Source organism: Battus philenor, unplaced genomic scaffold, assembly GCF_028537555.1.
Source record: "Battus philenor isolate CCGP_79_NKW_IND1 unplaced genomic scaffold, ilBatPhil1.0.hap1 SCAF_18, whole genome shotgun sequence".
In the NCBI taxonomy this organism is placed as follows: domain Eukaryota; kingdom Metazoa; phylum Arthropoda; class Insecta; order Lepidoptera; family Papilionidae; genus Battus; species Battus philenor.
In genome coordinates, this window is record NW_027181680.1 from 12201321 (window position 1) to 12221040 (window position 19720).

At 34.5% G+C, this 19720-nt stretch overlaps 2 protein-coding genes across 3 annotated transcripts in view; one reads left to right on the forward strand and one right to left on the reverse strand.

The window, feature by feature from the left end:
- The first annotated feature begins 2553 nt into the window (after positions 1 to 2553).
- The window catches only part of LOC137920163 (putative peptidyl-prolyl cis-trans isomerase dodo), a 34831-nt gene continuing 17664 nt past the window's right edge, over positions 2554 to 19720 (forward strand). Inside the window, exons 1-2 of one of the 2 annotated variants that reach the window (XM_068763415.1) lie at positions 2554 to 2692; positions 3023 to 5437. In XM_068763415.1, coding sequence (XP_068619516.1) covers positions 3024 to 3494 — 471 coding nt within the window. In that variant the 5' untranslated portion in view covers positions 2554 to 2692; position 3023 and the 3' untranslated portion in view covers positions 3495 to 5437. Of the gene's footprint in view, positions 2693 to 3022; positions 5438 to 19720 lie in introns of those variants that run through there. The other variant, XM_068763414.1, reaches the window with a different exon arrangement.
- On the reverse strand, positions 8764 to 17301 carry LOC137920366 (uncharacterized). Its single transcript, XM_068763673.1, has 2 exons — positions 17213 to 17301; positions 8764 to 9996 (listed from the first exon to the last, which is right to left on the reverse strand). Exon 2 carries the CDS (start codon positions 9990 to 9992, stop codon positions 8961 to 8963), a length of 1032 nt encoding a protein of 343 aa, XP_068619774.1. The 5' UTR covers positions 9993 to 9996; positions 17213 to 17301; the 3' UTR covers positions 8764 to 8960.

A 19720-nucleotide genomic window follows, 5' to 3' on the forward strand; every position in this document is an offset into this window, starting at 1 on the left:
ATATGACAAATATTTCAAATATAGATATGCAACATTGAATTTATTCCAATGCTAAATATATATTTACAAATATCGAATTGAATCAAATCAAAAGGTTGAGAGAATATTTTTGAAAAAGGAATACAGCCGATCGATGTAAACGTCAACGGGTTCAGGTGCGGATCAGGAAACTGAATAGTGAGATATAAATATTAAATCACATTTCGAGCGAGAACTGATACTTCCAAAAGGTAGATTCTAAAACGAAGGATTGTATAAAATAAACTACACTGTTTACCGGTACAACAGTGTTGTATTTGCTTTAGTTGAAACAAGTTCTTAGTTAACCGTTTCCTTACCAGCGCCGGATTTAGCCGGCATCCATCTTCTAATGTGGGCTTATGTGTAGATCCCTGTTTTAAGATTTATCACAGTCAAATAAATAAATAAGAACTATCCTAATTTCCATTTTTAATTAATATACCAAAAAAACCTTTAAATATGTAACACAAATCAGAAAATTCGAACATCAGCTCTTCGCAGCGCACATGCCCGGTTCAGTAGCCTCACTTCGGCGGAACGGACTGCGGTAATGAAAGGTTTAAAATGCGTATTAATCATCATATTAGCTTATAAAGTCAGAGATTACAGCGGAACGCCAATAATAGCAAGTCGAGCGAACTATACGCATAACGCTTGCTTCAAAATCCATCGCAACAAGGCAGCCGTTCGCGCGCTTTTTTCTACAGACGCTGTATTATTGACATTGATATGACAGATAATAAATCGTCGCAATCGATATGTCACATTTTGACAGTTGTGACACGATATTAAAAATTCGAATGCACATTTATACATGATGAATAGTTGCATAGGTGTATAAGATTCAAGGGGGGTGAATGTATAGCTCCTTTATTATAACCATCATGTCACCCTCAAACATTGCCACGCTGTCAGCATCTAGCGACTTACCGCAGCTTTTACTGTATTGTCGATCTACCTTGTGGAGTACAAACGCCACGCCACGTCTACTGATTAAGGTCGCCACTTGAGAACCTTACGGCCCAAACGGTCATTAGTTGTGCGAACGATATACTTTGCCCACCGCCACTTAAGACAAGCAATTCTTTTAGCTACGTCAGTGATCTTTTTCCGCGAATTTTTTCTTTTCCGAGTTGTTCCGAGCATCAAGAATGATGCTCTCTACTGCATCATTGCTCTGTTTTATTTTCCTCAGTATGAATAATTTCTTTACAAAAGGTCTCTAATAAAATAAGTATGAACTAATGGTCAATATCAAATGTCGGTTTAAATTAATTCTTACTGGACGAAACGCGTTTTTCCAAAGTGAGTCTGTTATAAATGTTTCATACCAAATCATAGTTTATAGGAACATTTATGGGCTGTATATGTAAAAAAAAGTTGACAAAAATGTATCACTGCAAAAAATGGCCACCATTGTGATTAAAAATCCCACCATTGTTTGACCTTCAAAATCACGTATATTTTTAAAAGCAAACATTTTTGATTTTTAGTCTGTTCAATTATTTTATTTTTTGATAATTAATGCTTTTATAGTATCGAATTATCATTATTTTTACTGAGCAAATTAATAAAACTATACTTAGTTTTCTGTACGCAATTAGTTTCTCTATGGCTAGTATTCAATGAAATATTTCAATAGTAAATTTTAGTTTTAACAAAGACATTTAGTATAAATTGTTTCTAACTAGAAAACGCGTTCTAACGAAATATTTGTTTTAAATGTGATATATTAAATATAATAAAACCCAAACGTACTCTAACGTCGTAATTTAATGGACATATTGCTTAACATGTTTAGCGTCAGCAATTAGAAAATTCGCGATACTGGCACCGAAGGATTAGAAGGCATCGGACTATCCCATATATCTTTGACAGACGAAATTCGCACTATAATAACTTAAACCTTTTATAAGATATGCAATTTTCATAAACAACACTCATTCCATCTACATATATTTTTTAAAACAGGTGTATTGAAATTGTAGAATAGAATTAAAAAGTTTGCAAAACACAATTTCGAAATAGTGCCCTGACATAAACACTAGATGGCGATGACAAAATAGTATGGATTGTGGTTTGGTTTTCATTAAATAAATATACTAGCAGGGGAGAAAAGTTATTTAAATTATTGTTATTAAATTAACAAATTTCATTATAGAGTAAACCATATAGTGTACCATATTTGTATGTATAAATAAGAAATAATTAAAATTATTGTTATTATTTAATTATTAAAATAATCAAACTAAAACAAAATTAAAAATTAAAATTCTCAGGTCAATCAACAGGATATTTTATTATTTATTCATATGCAAGCATCTTCTTTTTAGAATCACCTATAATTATATTATTTCTGTTAATTTTTGTTTCTCTTTTAAACATAAATGCTTCAATTTTTACTTAGAATATGAATATTAAGGTATATAATACTTATATTATTCATGACACTTCAAATTGTTTTCATTGAGTTTTATTAGATTAGCTATAAAGCTTCTAAATTTTTGTTTCTGTGATTTGACAAGACACCGATTTAAATGTCATCATAGTTGTTTAATAAACCCAAACCAGTTGTTTTTAAATTGAGTTTTTTTCTCAAATAAAGTACACATTTGTGTTAATTATTCTTTATAAACAAGATTCGTTAATTTCTAAGCAGTCACACCGCAAGGTAAGCTAAATTTTAGTTTACAATATTGTAGTATAACATCTAGGTTATGTTGGTTAATATTCGTACTTTCTGCTGTAATGAATTAATAAATGATGAAAAACATTTTTAAAATAATATGTGGTGAGCAAAGACCAAAATAACAATATATATTTTTGTTAAACCGTATTTTTAAGGTTTTTGTTTGGTACCGTAATTTACCCCATACGGAGTTTTTTTTTTGGAATATGTCGGTTAGTTGGATTTATTTTTATGGAAAATATGTCGTTAATTGTCGTGTTTAATCTATATATTATGAAAAGTCGTGAAATATACTTCAAACGAAAATTCCAGAATGTCGAATCAAGACGACGCGCCTTTACCCGAGGGTTGGGAGATGCGTACCAGCCGGTCGACTGGTATGACATACTTTCTCAACATTTACACGAAAAAATCTCAATGGGAAAGGCCGGAAGCGCCTGCAGATCCAGTCGAAGTAAGGTGCAGCCATATTTTGGTTAAACATGCCAAAAGCCGGCGGCCATTGTCTTGGCGGGAAGAAACGATCACGAGAACAAAAGAAGAAGCTTTGGATTTAATAAAGAGCTATCGAAAGCAGATTATAGCAAATGATACTACATTTTTGGATGTTGCAAATAAATATTCTGATTGCTCATCAGCAAAACGTGGAGGGGATCTTGGGATGTTTGGACGCGGCCAAATGCAGCAACCTTTCGAAGAAGAAGCATTTAAACTTAAGATTGGCCAGCTAAGTAAACCAATTGAGACAGATTCTGGTTATCATATAATATTAAGGACCATGTAAAGAATCAAATTCTTATAAGGGATTGTTTCTATTCTATCTGTAATATCTCTGCAATACATTTGAGATGTTATCTTGGATGATATTTTTTGAAGCATAGATTCCCAATCTTTAGTGAACTTCTGCCCCTTTACAAAACAAAAACATCTGATGCCCTCTTTTACAAAATTTTTAACTATAAAATGCTACATTATTATTCATTAAATATCATTAATTACAAATTACCTTCTTCTTTCTCTTGCATTCTTGGTAGTTCAAAAAATTAGGAAAGTTCTAATGAAATCTCAATAAGAAATATAAATATCTTTGAGATGGTTGAGTTAATTTTAATAATAATATATAATATGTATAAATATTTTATGTTGAAAACTGCACATGAAAATGTAACAGTAATTTATAATATAACTCAATTTTACATTCAATGCTATGACATTTTCTTAAAAATAGTTAATAGCTCGAAGAATTGCTCATTTAAAGTGGCAGTTGGTGAGGTTCATTGCTCACTAGTACCCCCTACACATTGTCACAATCTTCGAGAGAGGCTTTTGCCTGCCCATGTTTGTCAGCTGTCATGATGATGAGCAGACATAATATTACAATGTCCTCTCATCTGAAACACTGCAGTTTCTGTTAAGGGCCAGTACCACTATACTTGGGAATCTATGATCTGGTGTAGAGTCCCTTTGACTTCAAATTGATCATAAATAAATGACTGTTAAATTATACTTAATACAAAATAAGCTGATTTATATACATAGTAAGTTATATTTCAGAATTTTTTAATTTAGGATTCTCAAAATGGTCACTATTGAGCTTCTTTACTTAGATGGTTGATAAGGTCTACCATTCATCCCCTTCTTGTGTTGTCTCTGGGGCTGGTTTTCCAACCAAAATTTTTAGGCTTTAGTTTAGCAAACCTTATTTGAGAAATAGCAACAGAACCTTGATATTCACTCACACAGGCCATGCAAGATGCTACCACTGTACTGTGAAGTAGAATGTGAGCAGCAGTCTCTTCTTTCAGGCAAGCCCTGAACAGAGGATTATCCATAATGCCTAAACAGATATTTATAAGAAGTCCATAACCAGCTAGACCTCTGCCTCCAGACAAAGAATTTGACTCTTATTAATTAATATAAGTTCACAATATACTATAAAAGTTGTCTTACATATGTACCAACTTGTTAAAAGAATTATTAATTTTTTGGTATGAATTATTACTGTTGCATTTAAAAGTCAATAATTGAAGTTTTAGCAAAATTGATTAGTCCTTGGTGGAAAAAATTTAGGGAAAGAATTTTCAAGGTAACTTCGCTAATACATGTTTTAAATGATTTTAAAAATTATAGTTAATAATATTAGATGTGGAGTAGCTGAAACAAATAGGGTACAATGGGAATTGTTTAAATTTCTACTTTAAAAATTTATATGCTATGGAATAATTATTGTGTCAAATCTAATGTGGCCTGACATTTTATTGACGACATTTAGGCGACATTTAATAAATAATGATTTATGTTTAATTATTAAAGTAAAAGTAAGAGTAACATCATAAATGTTTATGTTAATAAGGCTATTTCAGTGGACATATATGACATCTGTGTACCAAATGCCCTTCAATATTATGTCCTGACACTTCTGTCATATACTTTTGATGTGAAATACTTCCTGTTATAATAAAACTTTTATTTCATTTATTAGGGGAACGCAAAAGTAATTTTGTTTCCATCAACATAGTTTACAGAAAAAATGATTGATATTTACCGCTCCGGCATTTATTTTGTATACTAATGGCACAAGGTTGTTGATTAAAAATAAAAACTTGTTGAAAATGTAGTCGTGTGAATTTAACTTAAGAAAGTGACATTACTTTCCGGTCCTCCTAATACATCTACAGCTAAGATTAAAACAACTTCATTGAATAAATTTTAAATGTTCTAGTTGAATTTAAGATATTAAACTTTAATAAAGATTTTCAAATGGATAACATAGTTTTATTTTAAAATAAAAATTACCCTCTATTATTATGTCCTTATTTACTAATTCTAAACAAATATTTTTTTCAAATAATTATACTACATTGAAATATCTCTTGTTTCTATTTCCATTGTTTCTGGTCACCTGCTACCCTGAGCCACAAGGGGTCTAGCATTATTCTAAATCCATCCCTCCAGCTTCTTGCTTTTCAAAATCAAAATATTCATTATTCAAACAGGCTGTTACAAGCACTTTTGAATTTCCAATCAACGTAAAATGTCGGCACCAGCTTGGAAGGCAGAGAAGCTTAAGAGTTGTCCTTTACAAATATAGTTTTATAAAGAGTGCGCAACAATAATTAGCTTCCTGAGTGAGCATCGACAACATTTAATTCCACATATTAACATCAGTATAGTATTCTTGTAAAGAATAATATACTTTTTTCAATATTTTTTTTAAAACTTGGTTTTAAATCTTTCCAGTGGCAGATCTGTTATTGATTGTGGAATGGTAATGCAACATATGTATACCTTGGGCCATACAAATTTATTTTATTTATTAACATTTTTGTATTCCAGAGACAATAAATAGAGGGAAAAAACAATTCATATAGTACAAGATTTATTTAATTTTTGAAAATATAAACTAGGGGCATACAGTTTATTTTTATTCTATGTGTTAACATTATTTTTAAAATAATTTTGGATGTGTTTGTTAACAAAATTTTTACTATAGTTATCAACTTCCATGTCTTTCCCTAGGGTTTCAGACAGTCACCCTTTTGCTTTGTTTTTCATCTTTGGATAGCATATGCCATTACTTGTTCATCTCCATTTTTGTTCATTTATTTGTGTCAGGATGTCAATATTTTTTTTTCCATATGTGTTCCTTTTTCTTTCCATACCTCTCTGACATCTTGCCAGATACTCTCTATGTTCTGTCAGAGTCCAGGTTTTATAGCCATATAGGATGTAAGGTTGGATAGAAAACAATAGTATTTTTTAATTTTGATGCCTAGTTCTTTGCTTCTGATTATTTCCTTTGCTGCTAAATATTCTTAATTTTAAAATAATACTTACGTGGGAAAGGATTCTTTACATTTTTCTTCATAATTTTTATTCATCTCATCTTTTTGATACTGCATTAGTTCTATAAACGTCTTAAATTATTTTCAAAGCTTGTGTTGCATTCGTCCTTTTTTTGAATGCAAATTTAATAATGTATTATTTTTTTTATTAGATTTACACATTTTGACAGATTTAAAAATAAAAAAATTTTGAAACATAATTTTACGGGTTTTTTTTAATGTCATTGAAACCGGCCATATACAAAAAGTATGACTAAAGAGATTTTGTTACAAAGTTATAAATTTACAAATAGACTTTCTCCAACCAAATATTCATGATAAATACTATACTTATTATATAATTACCAATAAATACATACTTAAAGATGATGATATAATATAGTATATGTATATTGGTATGAAAGTAGTGGTGGCCCTGCAGTAAAGAACTGAGACTTGCGATTGTATGTCGCGGGTTCAATTTCCGGGATACAATTCAAACTTGTGCATTAATAGTATAGGATTTCCTCAGTTCAAAAACAAGGTAACCAAAATATGAGCAGCAGCGTCCTCTGTATACCATATACATATACATACTCTGTATAATACCACACTTCGATCGCCAACCCGCCTGCCAAGCGTGGTGATTATGGTCTATCACCTCATAGATATCTTCGATGGAAGCCTTATACCTTGCAATGGGTTGAAACGATGAGTAACTAAAAATATTTACACGAATACCTCGCTTTGCGTCGTTTCGTTTTGCGTTTTTTTCGAAGTTGATTCGCTGCTTAATTAGTACTAATTTTCACTGTGCGCCGTTAGTTGTTTTGGGTTCGAGTCGTTTATTTTTTTTTTCTAAAAGATGGAAACACTTGTTTCTAATCGCGCCATACGATCAAAACTCGAGGATTCCCTTTCTAACTAAAAACAACGCAATTTGAATACAGTTTTATTTTCACTTTGTTTTGCTAATTTTAGAGTTCAGTTTCAATTACGTAGTGCGTTGTAATGTAGCGTATTATGCTCTTTTTTAAAGAGAATTATAAATTTATATAAATTTTTACGTGTAATTTCTGATTACAAAAAAGGTAAATATTTTTCCGATTCATATACTTACATATATTGGCAGAGTTATATTATTTTTGTTTTTTAAATGTTTACTTTGTTCAATTTTCTTTTTAAAAAGTAGTATTTTCGTAACCCTGGAATCTATCTTCGATCTTTACATGGTTTGCTATAGTAAATCTTAATTCATTTTGCGGCGTTTTTATTTGGATCGTATTTTTTGGAACGTAACCACGACGCAAAGTGAGGTATTGGTGTATATATGTAACACGAGGCTCCTAATTTATTATATAATATATAATAAATATTATGTAATTGTAGATTTGAAGCTTCTTTTAGAGTCCCACGTCACAATTGTAGATAGCAACTATTTCTGTAGCCTCGAGTTGTATCAAATATGAGAGTCATTGAATACCCAACGCGAAAAAACTTAAACGTATCGTTAGTATTGTCAAAATTTAACAATTTAAATATAATGAAGGACCGGAAAGTAATGTTACAAAACACGAGCTACAGAACCCTCTAAACAATAAACACGGAACCCTAGGATCAAGAAGTGCCATAAACACACGTGACCTTAGACTTAATTATAAATTTTTGTGTACGGCTCTCGGAAATAATAACCGACTACTATCGCGAACTTACTAGAACCTTCTTCGTTCAGTGTTGTTTTTTGAGTTAAAATATTAAGATCTACGATCAATGATACATAGTGTACTATTTGGTGATGTAGTTTGGACAAAGCGGTTGTGTGATTCGCATTGTTTGCCGCATACGAATTTATCAGCGGGCTGGCGGGCGGTGCACTTTGTTGCACGACTACCACTGCATGTGCGGAAGTGGCTAACTGTTGGTTCTTTTCTTACAGTGTAGAGTGATTTGCTTCATTTCCTAAAGATTATAAACTGAGTCTCTTGAAGGTGAAAGTGAACAGGTACTCGAGTCTGCATGCTTCAACTTCGATCATATCCTCTCTTTCTACCAAGCGAATTGAAAAAACGGACAAAAAAGCGTTAAAAAAAATATTATTACATATACTACGATTTATAAATAAAACAATTCTTTACGCAATGACATTTATTTGTTAATCTCTGCTCGCCACATATTTTAAAACATCAACATTATTTTTTAATACTACATGAAGTTATTAAAAGGCCGATTTATTTCTTTTTTTTTAATTTTATTTATGACGTCTGTATGTCCACCATGAAGCCAGCCACTTCGCAGCGGACATGAGTATTTAGTTATCATATAAATTTAATATGGCACCTATTTGTAATGGCCTAAATATTCAAAGCTAGTCTCGGCTACCTTCATTGCAAGCTGTGTTTCGTTTTAGTCAATCGTTTTAGACATTATTAAATTTGTTGTGGATTTGTTATTAGATGAGTTTGTTCGGGGTTATTCCTTATGACTAGAATAGCGTCCAGTGTTGATTCCTTTACGTCCTGAGGAGCTGGTGTCCAGATCGGTCCGATGATCGGTGGTGATCGCTTACCGCCCCATGCACTGAACTTAACCTTTCTCTTACCGTCTGTTTTTAAAGCCACGTCTGTATATGTGTGCCCATGTTTAAAGCCACGCGGAATGCTTTCGATAAAACTTCTGTAAGGAAGAGCTTCTCTAAGCGCATGTTCATCAACTTTAGTAGTAACTGCTAATATCTTAATCGGATGTCTCTTGTCAACTGAAGGTATGAACTGCAAGCCTCTCAAATCCAACCTATTGTTGTTCGGCGAATAATTAGTCACTAATCGAGTGAATTCAGGTACTGAAGTGGAGAAAATAATTTTCGATCCTTTGGCTCCGGTTCTGTAGACTATTTGACCGCTCCGTTTTCCACCCCATGGACTGAAACGGACCCGTTTCGGCATGCTCGGCTCTCGGATGTGAGCGGCACGTTTCCAAGTCCACATGTGCTCAATGTTTGGACTATCGCGCTTTCCTCCCCACGGACTGAAATTCTTCTTCTCTATTTCATTATCTAAATTGAAACCTTTTGCGTTGTCTTCTATATTTGAAATATTTGATATAATAAAACCATTGTCATCTCTATCTTCATCAGTGGCGTAAGCTGTTTTGTCCAGATCAGAGAGGCTTTCTTGCCAGTGTGCCTCCTTAGATTTATCGGCTTCAATCGTCCGCCGGTTTCTTTTTAAGTCGACCATTTCGTTTTCCTCGTTATGATAAAATTGACTTTGGACATCGGGTATGTCGTTGGCGTATTCGTTGTCACTTCGCGATGGGTTGAAATAGCTATACGGAAGGGGTTGATAGTTTATTCCGAAGTCGTGGCTCTCTGGTACTTCGACTGTGCCGTCGGTTTTTATGTATTGCAGGCTGGCACCGCTCAGCCATGAGCATGTGATGAATATCCAGTAGTAAGTCATTGTTCTGTAACAAAATATAAATGTTAATACTTCAATCATCACCACGTTTTGAGATGTAATTGTTTTTTTATGGACAAAAATTAATAATAGTAATAATTAGTAAATTAATGTAGGTAAGCCGCTGCATGACGGATGATCATGACGATATTTGTGGGAGACTTAACAATAGGAGTATATCGTTTGATATGATGATGATGAATGATGATGTGTCACCAATTATCGCTGTCATCCGATAACAAAACGAACCTTGGACTACACAATGATTGTGAATATACTACAATACAAATAATTAAAAAATATTAGGGTGACCGGAAAGTAAAGTCGTTTCTGTCGATATATTTTTCAGAAAAACCGATCAATTTTCAACGAACCGGCATTGATATGTATACTATATATCAATGCCGGATCGTTGATCGTTGATGTATAGATGGCAAAAGGTTGTTGATAACGAAGTTGAATATATTGTTGATTAGAAATAAAAACTTGTTAAAAATGTAGTCGTGTGAATTTAACTTAAGAAAGCGACATTACTTGATACTTGATTAACAAGGAGGATCAGGTAGTAAAGAATTATTACAAAGTGTTTAAATATTTAATGGAATCAGGCGTTATTTTGCGAAAGTCCATCCTAAGCAAGAAAAGGACCAATATATAGCCACTTTCGCACATATTGTTTATTGCACGACTACGACTGCATGAGCGGAAGTGGCTATATGTTGGTCCTTTTCTTATAGAGTGTTTAGATAAGAAAACGTTTCTTAAAAATTTGTAGAAAAAAAAACATTTTTTATATGATCCAAAAGTTTGTAGCTTATACTTTTTTTTCAAGTTCTGCCTGTGCCTCCTGGACCTGGTCTCCTGTTAGAGGTCAACTCTCTTAGTAAGGCCGCCTTTTGCAACTCTACATGTATGTTTAAGCTTTATTTATGATATTTATTTTCCTACATATCCTTTAATATGTATTTAATAATTACAACGGTTTAATCACAGTCTTAAAAACGGTTAAATATAAACAGAGTAAACCAGAAGAAGCAATGCCGACCCTTACGTTGTTATCACTGATCATATATTTCATCATCATCATCGACGTCCACAAGGACTTTCCGAGTCCTTGACCACGTTGGACCATCCAGTGGAGAAATACGCAGAGTCAACCAGCTCGTGGTCAATTAGGAATCCCGTGGAGGGGTGAAACACTTGTTGAGTGATTTGGTAGTGGCGGTTGTGTGATTCGCATTGTTTGCCGCATACGCATTTTCACTTCACTTCATTGCACGACTACCACTGCATGTGCGGAAGTGGCTAAATATTGGTCCTTTTCTTACTTAGGATGGACTTCCGCGAGGTAACGCCTGATTCCATTAAATAATTAGGAATCCTTCTAGTATATACTCTGACAACAGAATAGCGCGGGACTTTTTTTATTTACATATTATATTTCATCGTCTACCCACATCTACTTTATAAGTTTTAATTCAATAACTTGATATTTTCAAGTTTGAATCATTCTTGATAACTTTGAACACGAACCGTACGTTATCCAAAAACATCATGAAACTCTTAAAGATAACATGAGAATTTGTTTTTCATTCAGTTTGTACGTATTACAGTTATCTTAACAAACGCTTGTTTGTTTTAAATCTCAGAAAATTTCTTACATAAATATCACATGTTACTTATTCGTGTAACTTGATAGAACTTTTTGAAGTTTACGTAATATATGTAACTAGTCAAGCTGACAAAATGTTATGCAATCATCATTATTAAGTCAGATGTAAGACGTTCACCGCTGGACATATGTCCAACAGATTTTCAATAGAAACGTTTGTGAAGTGACTTTCGTCGATGTTAAACGTTATGTAAAATTGTGATCAGGGAATGTAGAAAGGCAAAAAGTCGATGTATGGAACATTTGCAAATAAAAGATAGGAAATGTGAAGAACAAAAGGAAGACATAAACGATATTTTGAAGGAAGGAAACAGAAACATTTAAAACTAATTTACCCGAATATAACGTGCCACAAACAAGGCACTAGGAACACAAAAAATATACAAGGTCTTTTCTACCCTGTAATGTCCTAAACTATGTTAGCTGGTCTATGGTATAAAACAAGTACCCTGTAAATCGGGGGATAGGTGTATCTTCCATTCTTTATTCAAATTCTCTTTTCGTCACGTTATATTTCTCTACTGTGAAATGTAAAGTGATAAGATTATAATTTCGCTTACGTGTTACGCATGCATATTGCGTCAGTCATGTTTTTAATTTTTTTAATAACATTTTTCAATAAACCCTCCTTTGAAGAGAGTAGTTAAACTTGAATCAACTGAGAATTTTGGTAAAACGCTTTTTCACAGACCGGAACGCGAGGATTACTGTTCAACATTTTGTTATAATTTCAGCTAACTTGTAGTTATTTTGCATATATAAGGTTGTCAAATATCTCCCTTCCGCCTTTTTGTCTTTTGAATTTCGCGGCTATATACAAAGCGCTACAGAGCTCGTATCTGGCAATACTATACATAATTTAAAAGGTCTTGACATAACCTACAAAACGACGCTATGCATGATTAGTTTGGATATTGCGTTCAACAGTTATAGACGTGTAAACATGGAGTTCACTAACGCCGAAATTCGCGCTATTTTAAAGTTTTCCTTCGTTAAAGGCAAATCCGCTAGAGAAACGTTATGCAATGGTTTACTATATAGATAGTTTACTGAAAACGTGTTCCAAAATTAGATGCATTTAAAGTGAATTGAATTAATATTTTCATTGAAAACGCCGTGCCCACGTCGGAACAACGCGTATGAAGTTCCGTCTGCAAGTACGCTTGTAACAGTTCGTATGCTGACCTTTATTACCTATGCACGAGAGTTGAACTTACACCGTGTTGATTTAACAGTCGAACAATATTCTGCGACTTAGATCAAAACAATGTTAATATTAGTACGAATAATATGATTTTAGAAAATACGCCAGAATGCGTTTATGTTAACCTGCATTGTTTGATTAAGATTCAGTTACACACTTTTGATTAGAGCAGTGATTCCTAAAGTGGTCTATATCGACCCCTAGGGGTCTATGACAACCTGCAAGGTGTCTACGTCAGCGAAAAAAAATTGAATTCCATGAAATGAAAATGGGGGTCCAAGATGGTAGATCTCAACACATACACTGATAGTACCTATTTACCCCCCCCCCCCCCGGTGTTCGCCCTCTGCGCTATACGGGGGACCGCGGTACCTCCCGATTAGGGATTGCCACGCGGTCTTCCCTCGCGCCGTGCTATTTTTATTGACAGCCCGTCCCGGGGTATGCGTGTACACGCTACCCCCGAAACCCTCGTGGTTCGACCTATTTTGACGCTGCGCTTGCTGGTCTGTGGTCTCCGCACCAGATAATGCTTAGCGTGTATTTAATAATTAAAGAGCTTAGAAGAGTACATAGGTCATAATCACCAATGACTTTTATGACTTTTCGGTAGAAATATGAGATGTATACACCTTACAAAGTTATTTTTAGCCTGAATGATTAAAATTTTTTTAATTTGAATCATACCAATGCCAAAGCTTGCCCGAATTTGCCGACATGCAACTCTCTTTACTGATATTTACCACCGGAGGATCAGGTTACACGGATGGCCAAGCTCTCTGATAGTGCCAGTCATTTTTTTAAATTTAAAATTTTTTGCGAGTCCCAATTGGATACGCATTTTAAACACGCAAAAGAATGTGCATTTTTTTTAAAAAAATCAATTTTATTGAAATAATTCAAACAAAAGTACTAAATATGTGTATTTTTTTTTTTTTTATTAATTCTAATTTGTATCGCTGGTGTTTTTTTTTTTTTTTACAGTATTTATCTTTCGCTTTAACTAAACGCAGACAGTTGGGAGAGGGTTGCCGCTATTTGATACGGATCTTTCTTCTCCCAGCTGCGAGGCACGACAGCGTTTTATATTATTATTACAATTTTTTTTTTTTTTACACAATTTTCACTTACGGGTAAATACAGCTAAAATTTATACATATTAACAATACAATTTGGAATACACAATTATATATTAGTTGCTACATTATTTTATTTAAGTCGCTGCCCAAGCGCTACAGACCGTTAAATGCCTTGAGATTTAGGACAATGTGCCGGGCCAACTCATCAAAAGATTCTGCTGTAGATTTTTTCTTGAGAAGGTCCGGTAAGCTGAACGGAGATATATTAAGGTTTTCAAATATGTGTATTGAAGTTAGATATGATGGAACACGTAAGCACTCCTAATAATACTTAAGACGCCGGTTAGTTATTTATGGTCAATGTTTGCATTTCTCTAATTTTATAGTGAAATAATAATAATTATTATTCACACCAGTAATTTGTTTCGATTTCCCAGGAGCTGACATGGTTTATATAAATTTAAATATTGAAATAATTCGACAAACAATCGGATACAACAACTACTACACGCCAAACACCGAGTCCCTCAGGAGTAATGTTACACACACCCAACTTACCAAACTCGGTGTTTAGCATTGATCGGTGTAACATCACTACTGAGGATGCCCCGTGGAGAGGTAAAACATGTGTTGAATGATTTAACGGTGGTAGTTGTGTAATTCGCATTGTTTGCCGCACGCGCATTTATCAGCGGGCTAGCGGGCGGTGCATTTTATTGCACGACTACTGCTACATAGCGGAAGTAGCTATATATTAGTTCTTTTCTTATGATGAAAGTATATAAGAGCGTGCGTCTTTCTTCTTGGTACAATAAGGGTTTCATTTAATATATCTGTAGACCAACTAATGCGTTTCTTTTCGGACCCTTATCTCAATTCAAAATTAGTCGTTCTTTTAGACCATGGATGCACAGACCGCGGACCGCCGGACGAATACTGGTGGCCCGCCGACAGCAAAAAAAATACTCTCGTTCGAAAAATATTGAATTCAAATTATTATCAATTCTTTATTGTCTTTAATTACCTATACTTCTGGCGGCCGGCCCGCCATCAGTTCATGATTTGCCCGAGTGGCCTTAATAAGTCTGTAAAACCATATTTTAGAATCTAATACCAATGATCTATTTTGTAAGAACAAAATGTTTTACCGCGAGACTCTTGTCTGGGTATACTTTGGAGAAAAACATCATCCTACTCTTCCGGGGATGTAGTTAAATAGAATATCCTCAACCGTGCCAGTCTCATGCCTGGATGACATCAGGGAGATGATCAGATAAGATTCTCGGATGGCGTTCTAGTAACTCGACACCTTCATCGCTATTTAAAATATGAAGTTACAGGAGCTAGGAGATAATTGGCTTTAAAGTCTAAATGTGCAGAACGCGGGAACACACCACAATAATTTCTAAAGACAACCTTCCAAATGGAGGAGGAATTTGGCGAACTTCTGCAATTTAGTTTACGACCCAAGGACGAGAAATGATTAAGGGATATATAACATCCTCGTTTATAAAACGTCCAGTGTTGGATGAAAACCTCCCTTATAAATTGCCAATAGGATGTGAAGGAAGTGACTGGCATCCTGTCTTCCAAAGACCTGTTAGTTAAGTCCAAAGCTAAACTAATCTGATTAGGAAAGTCTGGCTTGTTATGTTCGTTTGTCCAACTTGTGAGCTAGCTGATCCGTGGTCCTCACTCCAGAACCTCAAGGTTCCAGTGGCGATTTATTATGCCAACTATGACCTATCTACTATCAGTTCAACTTGCTTGGCTTTTGTTAGTCTACTAGTTATTCTCATACCTGCTTTGGTCTTTTAGTATATACTATAGATACGCTTTGTGTAAATTTTAACATCTTAACTACACACGACAAAATGTCATGTTATCAATTATCCGCTATATGTAATCTTTACTAAGTTTGTTTGCATGGTAAACGACGTTTCCTATCTTCAATGCTAGAAGTTTCACTATAGGGAAATTTTACAGGTTGCCGTTTTACAAGGCAGTTTCATAAGTCGATGTTTGCCTTTGACTGTCTTTCTGCAGCGGGTGAAAGAGAATCTCTAGTACACTCTCTCTGCCGTTATGTCATGGTTATTTCGTTAACTAGGCTGTAATTATCGTCATCACCATTATCATCTCAGCCATAGTTCACAACTGGACAAGGTAAGGAGCGGCATTTCCACCATACGGACTGACTTCCTTCGCTGCGCTTACAGGTCTTCAGAACTTCGACATTGCTAGCGCACAAATAGATAAATACATTCAGGTAAACAATACGACATATCTTGTTAAAAAAAATCCGCGACATATGTAAGTTACAAAGACCTGTATCTTCGCTGTTAAAAGTTTCACGTCAGTAGAAAATTTAGGCTAGTAAATCAATGTAATTAGGAATTAAAATTCCAGAAATGATTTTCGATCTTGACTGTACTAAATCCTTCAGCAGATATTATATATCTCGTTCCTACCGTCTTCGTTATTTCTAGGAGAATAATATAGTTATCGAAAGAAGTCATGTGTTAAATAAGTTAGACTGAATCAGACTTAAACTTAAGCACAAGTAACATCGGAACAAAAAGACTGAGACACGATAGTGTCATTTCGAACAAACACTACAACCTTACCAAGGTTGTTTGTTCACCATGTCTTTAATGATCTAAGAAGAGAAAGAGACCTGTAAGCACAGTGTAGGATGCTAGATGTAGACCGCTTTCAAAAGGTCCTATTGAAAACCAAGTGGAAGGCTTATGTCTAGCAGTGGAGGTTCTAGTGCTGAAATACTTAGATGAAGGTGAGAATGGAATTATTCTTTCATAAAGGCAATGATGTTTCATAAAAGATTATAAATCCATTATCTATATTTATATACGCATAATTGTGATTATGAACAAGTGAAATTAAATATTATTTTTTATTTATTTATTAACACTTTTTACGGTATACGCAAGACTTAATTCTGAAGGCTTTCTTGTACTTTTCTTGTTTTTTCTTGTGCTATTTTGTACTAGTTTAAATCAATAAGAGAAATGAAATTAATTACAAATTTTGTAAAGGGTAATGAGACATTGTTAACGTCATTGGAATACTCTAGATGCAGAACACTTCTATTTGCTCCTATTGGAAACCTAGGAGGATTTTGTCCGGCACTAGCAGTCATCTTTAAAGTAACTTCACCTGATATTAAGTGATCCAATATAACAACTGCATGTCTTTACATAAACGTGTCTTTCACAATTCAATTTATACAATTGAAATATAAACTCACCTGAAATTATTACAGCATAACCAACGGAACACCGCACTTGTAAACTATAACAGGTGTCTATTGCCCTTGTCTATGGGCAGGTGTTGTCTATGGTAACGAGCGAACCCGACGGCGGACGCTAGTGTTGTGATTGGAAGCAAGCTCGCCCGCTCTTATATACCGAGAATCTTTGCAGAGGCGAGTTAGTAGCGTCAGCAGAGAAAGTTTTCTTTTTTTATAATTTGAATATAATTTTTACATGCAATACATTAGCTAATTAAATAATTTAACTTAAATTAAAGTACATAAAAACTACATTAATAATAAATACACAATATAAAAAAGTTGAATTAAAATAAACATTCAAAAATGGAATACTGATGTATGTGGGCGAGTGTATGTACGTATGATTTTGTGTCTATGTGTGCCATGGGGGATATAATCGCTTGGCAGGCGGGTTGGCGATCGCAGTGTAATATTATTACGCAGAAGACGCTGCCACACATCCTCTGAAAATTATATTCTTAAATAAATATCATTATAGCATTCAACAGTTTTTAGTTTATCGAAATGTATGGAACTCAGTTGATTCATTTGCAATTGATATTACGTGTACATCTAACATTCTTAAATTTCATCAATTTAAAAAGTGCAACTTTTGAGTTTGTGGTCGGATCCTCTCAACAGCGGTAGGTTACTACTGATAATGTTAAAATAATTAACGATTCAAAAGTACATGTACATGCCTTCTTGAATGAAGATATTTTGAATTTGAATGTATTTTAAACTTGAAGGTGAACGGCAATGCATGCCTAGGATTACTCCCTAAATTTGCTACGCGGGTCGTCAGCCCCGATCATTGCAATCGGCACCTCTCACAACGCGATGGACCCGGCATTCGAATGCTAATATACGTCTCTTTATATTTCCAATTTTTACATTACTTTAAAGCATCTACGGTATCGTTAAGAACAGAGTACGTGTCATAGTTATTCCGAAGTACCTTCAAATTTGTTAGTTATTATTTTTTTGTTTGAACTATGTTAAATTAGTTCCTTGGTGCAGTTTTTTGGTTCCCAAATTCAACATCAGCAATCGGATGGACACACTGCAAGACATAGGTCTTTCTAGATTTACAGTAAGATCGGTAGGAAGCGGCCTGCATCTAGCATCTTCTGACTTTAAAAAGGCTGTCCTTGTAGGTAAACGTTCTACACTGCGCTTACTGGTTCGTATTCTCTACCTTAAAAACTCTATGGTTATCCGTTTGGCTCGCTCTGTGGCCTGCCCAGTGCCAATTCATTGTACCAATCCGCTGGGCTTTACTCGCCTTTTACGGATATTTTAGAGAAAACCCGAGCATAGGTTTCTCCGTGGTCTGTAAAGCGACTGTGAACCTGCGAATGAGGCCCATAAATTCCCAATTTTGGCGTAAATAAATTAAACTGCATTTAATCTATTTAAAATAAGCTTTACACGAGTAATATTTGCCTAAATCTACAAAGTTATTTCAAACGTTGACATGAAGTGTGTGTGTAAAAATATTTCGCAGGATTAAACTGTTTTGCGAACGTTACACAGTGTTGCCAACTGTTGAATTGCAATGAAGCATTTTCACCGCATCATAGTAGACCGCTACCGACACCATGGTATATATTTATCAGTTTGCGTCGCTAAAATTGTTTGCAACGATCGTGTCCATGCCTTCGGCGACGTCCATTTTCTCCTATAAACACCTTTTTACTGGTGCCTCGTTATGGGCAAGCGTAGCGGAGTTTCTTGAGTTGGAAAGGTTAATAGATACGAATATTTCGATTTTTCTCAAATTCCATCTCTCGAACGTGTACATCTCTAGTAAGATATAATTGGGGCATTTTTGTATTTATGTAAATCTTACGGTTGATTTTAAAAAACGCATCATAAATATTTTATTGGTCATCACAATTCTTTCTTCACCATCACCCATAAATATCGTCACGATACCCGGCCTTACACTGCCTGCACATAGTGGCAGCCGCGACCATGCCTATGTTTTCAATACTCCGCATCTACCGGTTTATTGTTGCCACTTGAGAACCTTTTGGCCGCAACGAACGATTCGCCCCGCCTACTGCTACTTCAGACAAACAATTCAGCGACCTACGTCGGTGACCTTGATTCTTTGTATCTCCTCACTCTTCCTATTTACTCTATATTAGGGGTTCCTCGACATTTAAAATTTTTCGCAAGCCGGAATTACGTATTTGATAGGTATGCAAAATAGTTTGACGGTTTAGACCAGTGATTCCCAAAGTGGTCTAGATCGACCCCTAGGGGAATATGACAAACTGTAAGGGGTCTACGTCAGCGAAAAAAAATTTGGGGGTCCATGAAATGAAAATGGGGGTCCACGATAGTGGAATAACACAAACACTGATAGTACCTATTTACTTACATCATACTATCTTATAATATCAAAACATTTACATTATTTATAAAAGTACCTATGAATTAAAAAAATATTAATATGTTACGTATATTTTACAAAAT

Bases quoted from the DNA above. Each gene is read 5' to 3' on its own strand.
- LOC137920366 (XM_068763673.1), bottom strand. From the start codon at position 9,992: ATGACTTACTACTGGATATTCATCACATGCTCATGGCTGAGCGGTGCC.